The sequence below is a fragment of the Agelaius phoeniceus genome, chromosome 6, assembly GCF_051311805.1.
Source record: "Agelaius phoeniceus isolate bAgePho1 chromosome 6, bAgePho1.hap1, whole genome shotgun sequence".
In the NCBI taxonomy this organism is placed as follows: Eukaryota; Metazoa; Chordata; class Aves; order Passeriformes; family Icteridae; genus Agelaius; species Agelaius phoeniceus.
Genome location: NC_135270.1, coordinates 29421725 through 29433858, shown reverse-complemented (window position 1 = coordinate 29433858; position 12134 = coordinate 29421725). Strand labels below are relative to the sequence as shown.

Genomic DNA, 12134 nt, shown 5'->3' with positions numbered 1-12134 from the left:
CAGTTTGTTTCCTTCTGCGTACAGTAAGCAAGTAGCTTGCCAACTGTTCTGTTGTTGTGTGAACAGTGCAAAATTCTACTGGGGCTGCTGACAGGAACTTCTCTTTATTTTGCTTAAATAAACTACCAAAGTTCATTGTAAGAGAACAGTTATTCCAAGTTGATTAAATGAAGAGTCTTTATTTTATAACCAGGTGGTTTTGATTTGACAGTGCCATCTGATTTCTTCTTTTTAATATATCTTGACAGATGCTGCACATGTTATGTGGTTTGAGAAACTTCACATTTGGCTCCTTTTTGTAGAGAAGAATGTTATCTATCCACTGATAGTCCTCAATGAGCTTAGTAGCAGCGCTAAGAATATTGCTAGTCCAAAGAAACTGGATACTGAGTAAGTAGAGAAGGCTATTAAGTAATCTTGAGTATGTCTGCCGTGGTGGGAAATTAAATAGTGACTTCTGGCATCAATGGGAAGACAGAATACCTTAATGGTATTGTATTAAGAGTAAGGCAAAGAATAAATAAAGCTTTTCTTTATTTGAAAACCTGCATAAAGCTGACTTAAACTGATTGGAGTATTACACTGGTAAACAGGACACTCCTGCAAAGATAAATCATTCAACTCCTAGCATATACTGTGAAGATGGCATGTTGTGGAATTACCTAGTACTGTGATAAGTTTGCTTGTTGAGCTACAGAGTCTATAATATGATTATCCAGATGGCAAGTTCAAGATAGTGTTGATATGTTCTGGTAGTTTATCAAGTGTAAATTTCAGACTTGCTCTCTGAGTTGGTGTACCAGTGTGCTGCCCCTCTGCACCTTTCATCACTCATCAAGGAATTCCCCAGGCTTCCTAGCCCCTAAGTATAATCCATATCCAGGTGGAATTGCACACTGCTTCTTAAATTGAATCTTAGTTATAATCCCTTGAGCAGTGTATCTGACTGTCTCAGCAAATGATAGCTCAATAATAAGCCCTGCATTTTTTGCCTCCCAAGAAGCAGTAACCAAGTGTCTTTTTTGGATTTGAAATTCAATTCTTAGGAATAAAAGAGTATAAATATTGAAACTAAACAGAAAATATTTTGGGAGGCAAGTTGTTAGATTTATTTTGTGGGGTGGTGTGTGGCTTTTTTGGCTTCCTTAATTTTAATCCTTGCATCTAGTAAGTTCTTGCTTTGGGCTCATTATCACAGTCACTATGAGACCTTTGGGAGGAACGTTGCTGTTATGTTACTTTAACTTCTTTTTTTAATAACCCTTTGGTATGTCAGTTGCTATGTCTGAAAAAAATTGCTGTTCCCTCATTAGAAATTAGAGCAGTATAGTCATGCAGGAAATGATAATCCAGTGTTCATTAACATCCTCTTGATGATTAATCTAGCACTTTTGGATTTTAGTATTCATAACCTAAAGACCAGGTTTTTCTTCAGACCACAAGGATATTTCATCTCCTGATTTTTTTTTCTTTTTTAGTGGCATGCTTAGAAATAATCTTGAGCATTGATTGGCTTGAGAGTACTGATGAAAAGATTTAGATGGTAACCTTTTTTTAAAAAAAAATCAGATGTTATCTTTAAAAAAACAACAAATCATTAACACCCTTTGCCCCCAATTCCAAAAGCAAACCCAAGTCAAAGTATGAAGAGATTGATATTGCATGACAGCACAGCTTAAGTGGTCTTTAAACCCCTTTCAGATAACAGGTAATAACTGTTTTGTGTGACTTCCTTACACAGGTTGGGTGCTTTAATGATCACAATAGCTGGCTTGAAGTTACTGCGTTCATCATTCAGTAGCCCAACGTGCCAGTATGTCACTGTTATTTTCACAGTGCTCTTCTTTACTTTTGATTACAAAAGTTTTACTGAGACCATGCTGCTAGATCTCTTCTTCATGTCCATACTCTTCAGCAAGGTAACTTTTCACTCTGTTTTTAGGTGTTTCAGTTCATCCAAAGGGGAAAACAGATGGATAGTCCTATCTGATAGGTAATCTTGCAGATTCTCAGTCTTTTGTACTGTAATAGATATGCTGTAAGGCAGCTAAGACTTCTCTTTCCCAAAGCATTTCTGTTGGCTTGAGAAACCATATGTAAGTTTCTAAACATCTCCTGAGTTTGTATGTAGAACTAGGAAGTGCATCTTATGTTACTTGCTTTTATAACGACATCATTTTTTGAAGTCTCAAAGCTTCTGGTAGATCAGTAAGAACTCTAGGATGACCACTAAATTCCTCAGGATGCAAGGCATGTTGATTGTTATTGAAAATACTGAATTGTTTTTCTCTTTTTTTTCCCTGTAGCTTTGGGAACTCTTTTATAAATTGAGATTTGTATATACCTACATTGCTCCCTGGCAGATCACATGGGGGTCTGCCTTCCATGCTTTTGCCCAGCCCTTTGCTGTGCCACGTATCCTTTGAAAATGCAAACCTTCTTCTGAAGTCATCTATTTATAACTTCTGAGTACTGCATTGTAATGGATTCTGTGTTATGGGGTAAAACTGCTGAAAGAGCAGGTTTGTCTAGTGAGTATTTACAAAGAAGCTGTGCACACTTTCTGCCGTGTTACAATGCTGTGAATTATATGGTAATGGTAGGAATAGCATCCTGATGTAAAAAAAAAAAAAAAGAAACCAGAAGTAATTCTGAAAATCACATGATTTTCCTTTTGATAGTCATTCCCTTTTGCAGGAGTCATTATGGTTTTAGTCCTTGAGTTTTGCATTTTAAACTTCTGTAGGCTGGTTTGAATGGAGTGTTGAGTTAGTATTTTCAACTGAATTTTGGCAATGACTGTCATGTCTAGTGCCAGATTTCCATCTATTTCTGTTTTTAAAAACAAAAAGAATCCCCTTAATGCTGGAAATCCTACAAACATCTTTGCTGCATAGAAATTCATAGAGATCTTGTTTTGCTCTTCATTAGTGTTGCTGTCTGTATTGAACACAATCACAGAAACTAAAAAAAAAAGTAGTTGTTGCCTTGCTTTCCTTAATTCTCGTATCCTACAGATTCTGCCATGTTATTTGTCCAAGCAGTTGTGTCAGCTTTCTTCTCTACTCCACTGAATCCTTTTCTGGGAAGTGCAATATTCATCACTTCATATGCCAGGCCTGTCAAATTCTGGGAAAGAGACTACAAGTAGGTGAAACAAGAAAGTTTTAAATAATTTGTTTTTAATAGACTAGGTATGTCTGAAATGTTGGTTTGGGGTGTTTTTTTGGTTGTTTTTTTTTTTTAACTTGTGAATTTCTGTTATTGTTTTTTCCCCAGAGAAAACTAGTATAAAGCACTGAAAGTTTTCACTGAACTTGTTTCTGAAATACTGTAGCAGCTGTTTTTTACACCAGGATCATTTGCTTCAGCTGCTAAAGTAATTTCTGCATAGTGTTATGCCATCCTGGTATTTTAAACATGAAATTCATGGCATTGTGAAGTGTAATTTTAATCAAAAAGTGAGTTTATGTATAAAAAGTTTTTGGGGACCAATTCGTAGGTGTGTTTTACCCGTGTTTGTTATTGTTCTGCTCACAGCAAAACTGGCTGAACTTAATACAAAAATATTTCAAAGTAATTGGTTTTTTTTGTTCAAGGTGGGATCAGTAGTAAAAGAATCTTCAGGTCAGAATATGTTTCTTTTTGTTTTATTTCTCTTACACTATCAGCAATAGAGAGCTTATCAGACCAATAAAATATTATATAAACAGAATAGGGCAAGTTGAACGGATATTTCTGGTATTTTTTATTTCCCTTCTAACATTAGAACAGTTTAAATGCAATATTTCAAATCTTACATTAAAGCATTATAGTTGTAATTTCAGATAATGAAAGAACTGTTTAAAAATTAATCTTTCACTAAAGTCTACTGAAATGTTAGCTGGGCTGATTTAATTGGTCGTAATTTATTCTCACATCTAAAACTTCGTACCCAAGAAAATGTATGCACTTTCATCTAAAGTGCAAGATTATTGTATTGCTATTTACTGTAGACAAACTTTATAAGGCATTATAATACTATCATACACAAAAAATACTTTTGCATATGAGAAGAGCAGAAAATATGCATCTGAAATTATTTTAAAATAACTTTTTGAAACTATTTCACTGGGAATATTGAACACTGTATTATTAGTTCTTTGCTTAGACATTCTTGCAGTAATGTATTTTGCATTAAGTATGTTTTATTTTATTCTTTACAGCACAAAACGCGTGGATCATTCAAATACTAGACTGGCTTCGCAGCTGGATCGGAATCCAGGTAGCTCTCCTAGATGGATTTTGACAGCTGGTTTGGGGTTTTTGGGGGGGTTGGTTTTTTTTTGGGGGGGGGGGGCGTGGCATTTGGGAAGTGGGTTGTTCGGTTTCTTTTTTTTTTTTTTTTTAGGTGTGTGTTTTCGTCTAGTGTCTTTTTTTTTCCAAATGTAAATGGCTTTTTATTGGATTTTTATAGGATTCATGATCACTTTGCCCTCTGATCTTGTCCAACCATGTCCAACAGTTGTCGCTCTGTCTACTGTTAGTTTTTCTTCTGTCATCTCTCTTGCTTTATTCTTTAGGCTCTCCCATAAGTTTTTTGATTTCTTAGGTTTGCATTTACCTTTTTATTTATAATTGTAGCAGGCATTAAACTGTTTTGCTTTTTATTCTTCAGTAATTTAAAAAGTACCAAGTATTGTTTGAGGGTGTCTCATTATTATGGTAGTGAGTACAACAGACATCACTGAGATGTCTGTGCTCCATTTGCTTCTGCACTTTATTATCTTGAATAGGTTGATGGGAGATGCATGACTGGAACTGAAGGAATAATTTGGGAAATGGAGGAGTGACTAAGAAAAAATTTGGTCCAAAGTACAAATGTCACTTGGGATTCATTTGGAGTAGTTGTCTCATAAAAAGGGGAAAGTGGGGGATAGAGTATGACCTTGAAACAGTATTGTGGTTAAGAATAAGATAGGATTCAATGTGAAGTAAATCAAACTTGATGTTTTTCTGCAGTTTCAGATAACCTAAATCCAATCTTCCTGCAGGTTCAGATGATAACAACCTGAATTCTATCTTCTATGAGCATTTAACCCGTTCCCTTCAGCACAGCTTATGTGGAGACTTGTTGTTGGGTCGCTGGGGAAACTACAGTACTGGGGACTGCTTCATCCTAGCCTCTGACTACCTCAATGCACTAGTACACCTTATAGAGATAGGAAATGGCTTGGTCACCTTCCAGCTGAGGGGGCTTGAATTCAGAGGTGAGTGTCTTAGATGTCCTTAGTTGTCTGCACTAAAAAGTAGGCTTCTGCTTTAGAAATTGAAGTTATTTTCAGTTCTGTCCTGTTAATAAATTGCTTTGAAAATGGCCTGCAGGGCCTCTTGATGCTCATGTCATTTGACGCTAAGTCCCTCTTTCCATTTTAGTGCAACATGGCTACTTGTTAGTGAAACCGAACTAAAATGGGATCCTAGAGTGATAAATTAAGCTATCTAAATCTTTTGTGTTTGTTAGTGGATAGTTCACTTACTGTTAAAAGAATTTAATTGGAAATTGCTTGAAATTTCAAGTCTTCTAAACACAAGTTCACATTAAAGCAGTCATATAATGCATTCAACTCTTTCCTCTATTTTCTCCTAAGGAACTTACTGTCAGCAACGAGAAGTAGAGGCCATCACTGAAGGTGTAGAGGAAGATGAAGGTTTTTGTTGCTGTGAACCAGGCCACCTTCCTCACATGCTTTCCTTTAATGCAGCCTTTGGGCAGCGTTGGCTGGCTTGGGAAGTGCTTGTAACAAAGTATGTTCTGGAGGGTTACAGCATCACTGACAACAGTGCGGCTTCCATGCTCCAAGTCTTTGATCTCCGGAAAATTCTTACCACTTACTATGTGAAGGTGCGGTTTGGCTCAGTGCAGCCTGTGGGGGGAGGCTGGCTGGGCTACACCTGGGAACTGCTCAGTGTCTTGAACCCATCATGTCTGTCACATGAGGATCATGGGGTGAGGTGATAATTGCAGATGTATGAACACCTCCTGCAAAGGAGGACAGTTTCTTGTACTCACGGTGACTCAGAAGTCCAGCACATGAGCAGGACAATGACCCTGTACTCTAGATCAGAGAGAGCACACCTCCTAGCTGAAGCTGGAATAGGAACTTTAAACCGTTACTGAAATACAATAGCTCTGTTGTAAAAAAAGAAGTTGGTTTGTTTGTTTCTTAAGAGAAAGCCAAGCTGCTTTGGTCTTCATAAGCTGTCCAAACCTATCTTTGGTTCTTAAAAAAGAAACAAGCCCTCTCTTCCAATTCTAAGATGACTGTAACCTCAGATCCTTTTAGGCAATCAGTGCACTAATTGAGATTCTTCATAAACTACTCTTTCTGAGAGCTGAAAATTTTCAGGTTAATATATTTCCAAGATACTTACTCACACATGCACACAAGTTGTTCCCTAGCACAGGGGTCTTAAATTGTTTAGTGTTTTAGCTTTTTAAAAAAATTTAGAATTCTTTAGAAAGTCTGTATCTAAGCCTCTGTGTTAACTAAATAAAAATTTCTATGTATTTGTTTTCTGCAAAAATTACAGTGAGGATCTTATCCCATCCTTTTTTTCCTTTCCTTATTCCTTCAGTGTAGGCTTCAAAATCCTGACAGTCTTTGAAAAATACTCCTATGCACCACCTGTATTGTGTTTTCTATGCAAATCTGTTGTACCTGTGAGCACTATCAATGCTACTGTGTATCAGTTCTGTTCATTTTCACCACAAAAATTCAAATAAGTTGAAACATTGAGATTGACGGGGTTTTTTTAAATTGCAGTATTGACTCATATTTTTAACTGCTACTGTTTCAGGGAATCATCTATTATGTCACAACCTCCCCCAAGCTAGAGGAATGGTTAGCTAATGAGACAATGCAGGAGGGCCTGCGGCTGTGCACAGACCGCAATTATGTGGATGTAGACCCAACATTTAACCCCAATATTGATGAGGATTATGACCACCGTCTGGCAGGGATCTCACGAGAGAGCTTCTGTATGATATATTTGAACTGGATAGAATATTGCTGCTCTCGAAGAGAAAAGGTAAGGATGGTGTCACTTTTTTCCTGTTGGTTTGACTTACAGATGGGTTTCATGCTGATTTTTAAAATAAGTATGTATAATTAAAGTGTTTGATTGAAATTATTTTGATCTTCCAGTTCTGAGATGTGAATTTAAATAGATTCTGCAAGCAGTTTACGGTTTAACCAGTTCATTAATGAATTTTATTTGCCAGCTCAAATGAACCAGTTGAATCTTAGACATTAGAAAGGTATGTCTGCAGAATTGATGTTTCGTACTTAGGTATCAGTGTTCACAAATCAACCCCAACTTAAACAAAAAAACTCCAAAACAAAAATCCCTAAAACCTAAGATACCTATTTCCAGCTTAGACTCACTCCTTCTTTCTCAGTGATCGCACAATACCATTTCCTTGGACCACTGGAATTGTTGGCTTGTGTAAACAATCATCCTACATTCAACCTTTTCTTCTTTCCACAATCCTTCCACCTTTTAAATAGGAGGGTTAGTATGTTTGTAGAGGAATGCCTTGACTTTTTACTGTTTACAAAATAACTGTGTCAAATTAACTTTGCCTTTGACAATAAGCAGACATTGATTGAGATTAAAGCGACAGGAATATAAATAGGTGCCTAGGCCCAGTAATGCTGCACTACAGTTTGGATTTATGTTTCCCAATTAACAGAATTCACAGCATAAAGTTTTCTCTTTTTGTTTTGAAGGGGGAGAAAGAGGAGAAAAAACACATTCCAACTGTTTGGCACAGCAAACTTCCCCAGCTATCCTCTGGGAACAAAAAGGGAGGGGGGGAAAAAAAGGCTTGTCACCACACAATTTAAAATAACCCATCTTTGCTGGCTCCGCTGTGTCTCAGGGGTAGATCCAAGCCTTAGCTCCCACCCATTAAGGCTGCAGGCCCAAAACACTTGACATTCATCAGGAGAAGCAAATGGAATTTACATGTTTAGTGAAGGACCCAAGACTTAAGGGTTCAGTTTTGCTTTGGAGATAAAAGATCAGTTAAAGCCTCTTTTAACAGGGGTAAGACTTAGTGTCCTGTGGTCAAAGGACAAACAACAGCCAAAGAAAATTATTTCCCTCCAAGAAATTAACATTAAATATTTTGTATATGCATGAAAATCAGATTTAATCACTTAATTGAATGATGCCCTTTGCTAGGGCATTATATACCCTGGCTATACTACTGCCCTTGAACTGAGGGTAAGTTTCCCCTAACTAACCCCTTGACTTAAAGCTGTAGTCCAGGGAAGTTGTCAGGTAAATCAGGCTTAAATACTCATAACCAGTGATAATCCTCTGTATGCACAGAAAATATTTTTGTCTAAACCCTATAATTTAGCTAATCAGCAGTTTGCCTGCAAGATACACACCATGAGGAATGTAGCATGCATCTCTATAGCTTAAAAATTCTTATTTCAAATATCCATATATAGGTGTTCACCTTTACAAGTATTCTTAAATACTTGTAAAACTCTTGCTCAGACTTTAAATCAGAATTGTTTTTTTAAGAGTGACTGTTGTGGTAGGTACATACACACACTTGAGAACTGCTGTGTTGGGGTCTTTTTACTTCATCTGGCAGAATCTTCCTTTTCATAGGCCATGTCTTTTTTTCCATTCACCTAACTTATTTTTTCTTTTGTTATTACAAGCCACTGGATTCAAGTAAAGACTCACCCCTAGTGACACTGTGTTATGGACTTTGTGTTCTGGGGCGGAGAGCATTGGGAACAGCTTCACATCATATGTCTAGGTAATAAAATGTTGTTGCTGTAAGTTTCCTATCCTCAAAATCCCTCTGAGTTCTTAGATTAGGTTTTAGATTAGTATCTTTTCATAGAAGAAATAGATAATTAATGCCGTCTTGCCTTAAGCTGGGCAAATGTGCTATGTAACTTCATTACAACAACCACTGAAATGTAACTATAGAAGAGCAAATGTGGGAGGACTTGCAGCTAAGCGTATTGTTTTATTGAACTAATTCAAGATGGGAGTTCTGGTATCGGTAAGGACTGGCTATAACCAGTTTAGAACTGTCTGAGATCTATAAGTAAGCTCCATTTCCTGCACCAACTAGATGTCCTATATGGAATTTAGGGGGAAAAGAGGAAAGTTTCTTAAAATGAAAAACTGATGTGTCTTGGTGGATGTTAGATGAGATCACTGTGGTAAATATCACAGTTTAGGCGGCTCTGTGGCAAACAGTTGTGTTTTGTACAAATCTTCAGCTCAAATCTGTTGTCATATGGCAATTTTCTTGCAGACTGACAGCCTCAATTTTAGAAAGCAAATGTAAAATACAGCTATAAGGTTCAGGAAATCACAAGGTGATGGCTTGAAAAGAAGCATAATTGGATGTGGAAGCTATTGGTCAGCTGGATGCTGACTATAAAACCTGTTCTACTTCAATTTCAGGGCAACTGTTGATTAATTCCTCTAAGTTCTAGCCATCTTGAAGGTTGTTTGTATATGGATTTGCAAGATTCATCAGAGCGTATATGATTCTTCACTCTTAAGTTAGCTTAGTAATTGAAAACAGTTTCTTTAAATCAGACACTCCTCATGATACTTGTTTGCTTTAGTCCATGTAAATAGTCTGTTGCATGTATAGTTTGTTCATTACCTGTTCAGTGCAGGTAGACATCTGATGTACCAATTTTTTTTACACACACTTTTTTTCCCCATCTTATCCTGTAGCTTACCGTGGTAGAGAAGAATTGTGTGCCTTTCTGTGCAGCTCAGTAGTTTCTTTTCAGTTATAACTGTGGATATGTACTTCTGTTAATATCTGGGTTGTTTTCATTTTTTCCCCCTCAACAGTAATCTGGAATCCTTCTTGTATGGCCTGCATGCCCTATTTAAGGGTGACTTCCGTATATCTTCAATTAGAGATGAATGGATCTTTGCTGACATGGAATTACTGAGGAAAGTAGTGGTCCCTGGAATACGGATGTCACTGAAGCTACATCAAGTGAGAGATTACACAGAACACTGTGTCTAGTTTTTCATTTTTGTGCATTTTTTCTTTTAAAAATTAGTGCTGGGAAAAAGGAAAAAGAGGATGATAATAAAAGGACTGTGATAGAAATTGACTACTGAAAACGAGGGACTATTGTGTCTTGTCCTTTGATTTATTACAACTTTTTTTGGAAGGTGATACAGAGGAAAAGGGAATGCTGTTTATGCTCAGAGCTTGAAAATTACATTAACTGTAGATCAGAGAAGATGTCAAGCCCTGTATCATACCTATCTAGAGATTTCCCTTATGAACAGCTTCTCTGATATTTTCCCTCTTCCCTCCCTACACATAGGTAATTGGTTTAAAAGGTTATGCGTTCAAAGCTGCATAGTCCTCTCCTCCAGTGGGAATTTTTTTTCTTGTTCTTTTAACTTTGAAGTGTTGTAATCACAAGTTTCAGGTGAGAATGAGAAGGTTGCTTTTCCATAAGCTGAAGTTAGAATTTGTCTTTGTAGTGAAGTGTGTGTAAAGATTCTCAAATTCTGACCAGTCCATGTATTAACTCAGCAAGTACAAGAAAACATATACTTAGTGATAAGCACTCTGTAAGGGGGGAGAAGTGTTAGTAATCAGGAAGAATAGACTGCTTGAAAATCATAATAAGTAAACAAATCATAGTTGCAGTTTAAAAATTAATGATAAAGGTTTCTTTTTTTGCCTCCATTGCAGTCTGGAGCCTCCCAAAACTAGCAGTGATTGAATTAACTTATTAATGTAATACAAACTTTCTGAATCTAGGAGAAGGTGTGTGATAGGAGTACATACAGCAAAGCAGAATAATTACCAAATTGTTGTTGAAACCAGCAGAGGTACCACTTCAACAACTCTCTAAGTGTTCTCAGAGGGTTGCTGTGCAAAACGGCTTTGATTGAAGTCAAAGAATGAAGAGAGAGAGAAAAACAGGTCACAGTAACAGTGAAAAAATAAAAGTTCTGAACATTATTCTGTTAATCTGTGAAAAATGATTTAATTCACTTGCAGTGCATCAGCATACCCAGGCTTCAGTCAGTGTGAAAATTTAGCTATTAACCACAATGCTTTTTTAGCCAGAAAGTAATGTTACTCAATACTGAATTAAACTTGCAGGTTTTGTGTTTTGTTTGTTTTGTGTTTTAGTTTTTATTTGACTATTTTTATTTGACTACATTATTTGGCAGTAATGTAAGTTGTCTTTATAGTAATGTAAGTTGTCTTGATGCTGAAGAAATTTGTAATCAAGTATTAATGTGAACTTTTTCATAGTAAATATTGTTTTTCTTCTTATTGCTATTTTCATATATTACAGTCTCAGTGAATAATCTGTGCTTTACTTAAGAGTGTTTTACAGTTGGAAGTTTATGAATAAGAAGAGAAGCTAAAAGGAAAAAGCTTCTGCCAGCAGTATAAATAGAAATTTACTTGAATCAGTGATAGGCAGGTCCTTCTAATCATTTTGGTTTTAAGTTTAAGCAAATACAAGCAAACAGAACCAATCTGTTGTAAAATAAGTCATCTTTAACAGTGTTCTTAAATAGGTATTTGCTACTGGTGGTGGCTAACTTTGTGTTACGCACTGATCATTTTAAAAGTTTGAGGTGTGAAATGTTCTATTTTTATATGTAGTTACATCTGAAATGTTAATCATAGCTCAATGAACATGTGTTATTGGAAACAGGATCACTTCACTTCTCCAGATGAATATGATGATCCTTCTGTCCTTTATGAAGCTATAACAACTCATGAAGAAAATCTAGTTATAGCACATGAAGGGGACCCTGCTTGGCGAAGTGCAGTTCTTTCCAATTCTCCGTCCCTTCTTGCTCTGCGCCACGTGATGGACGATGGCACCAATGAATATAAAATCATTATGCTCAATAAGCGCTATCTCAGTTTCAGGGTCATTAAGGTAAGCTTCGTGTACATTTCACAGTGTGACAGCAAGCTGAGGTGTATTTTAATAACTATACCAAACTGCTGCCTCAACTGAAATCTTTATTGTTTTGTTATTAATAGGGCTGGTTCTTCTCATAAAGTGCAAGAATTGTATCAGAAAATCAGTTCCCTC

The 12134-nt window shown here is 36.5% G+C and overlaps 1 protein-coding gene across 9 annotated transcripts in view; it reads left to right on the top strand.

Moving 5' to 3' along the window:
* Positions 1–12134, top strand: part of PCNX1 (pecanex 1) — an 89865-nt gene that overhangs the window by 63082 nt on the left and 14649 nt on the right. For all 9 annotated transcript variants that reach the window (XR_013182791.1, XM_054635614.2, XM_054635615.2 and 6 more), the window contains 11 exons: positions 249–390; positions 1742–1919; positions 2307–2415; positions 3018–3147; positions 4206–4264; positions 5034–5249; positions 5631–5884; positions 6841–7071; positions 8724–8824; positions 9892–10042; positions 11745–11975. Coding sequence is in view for 8 of the 9 variants with exons in the window: in XM_054635614.2 (XP_054491589.2) it covers positions 249–390; positions 1742–1919; positions 2307–2415; positions 3018–3147; positions 4206–4264; positions 5034–5249; positions 5631–5884; positions 6841–7071; positions 8724–8824; positions 9892–10042; positions 11745–11975 (1802 nt within the window). In the remaining variant the exon portion in view is untranslated. The remainder of the gene's footprint in view (positions 1–248; positions 391–1741; positions 1920–2306; positions 2416–3017; positions 3148–4205; positions 4265–5033; positions 5250–5630; positions 5885–6840; positions 7072–8723; positions 8825–9891; positions 10043–11744; positions 11976–12134) is intronic.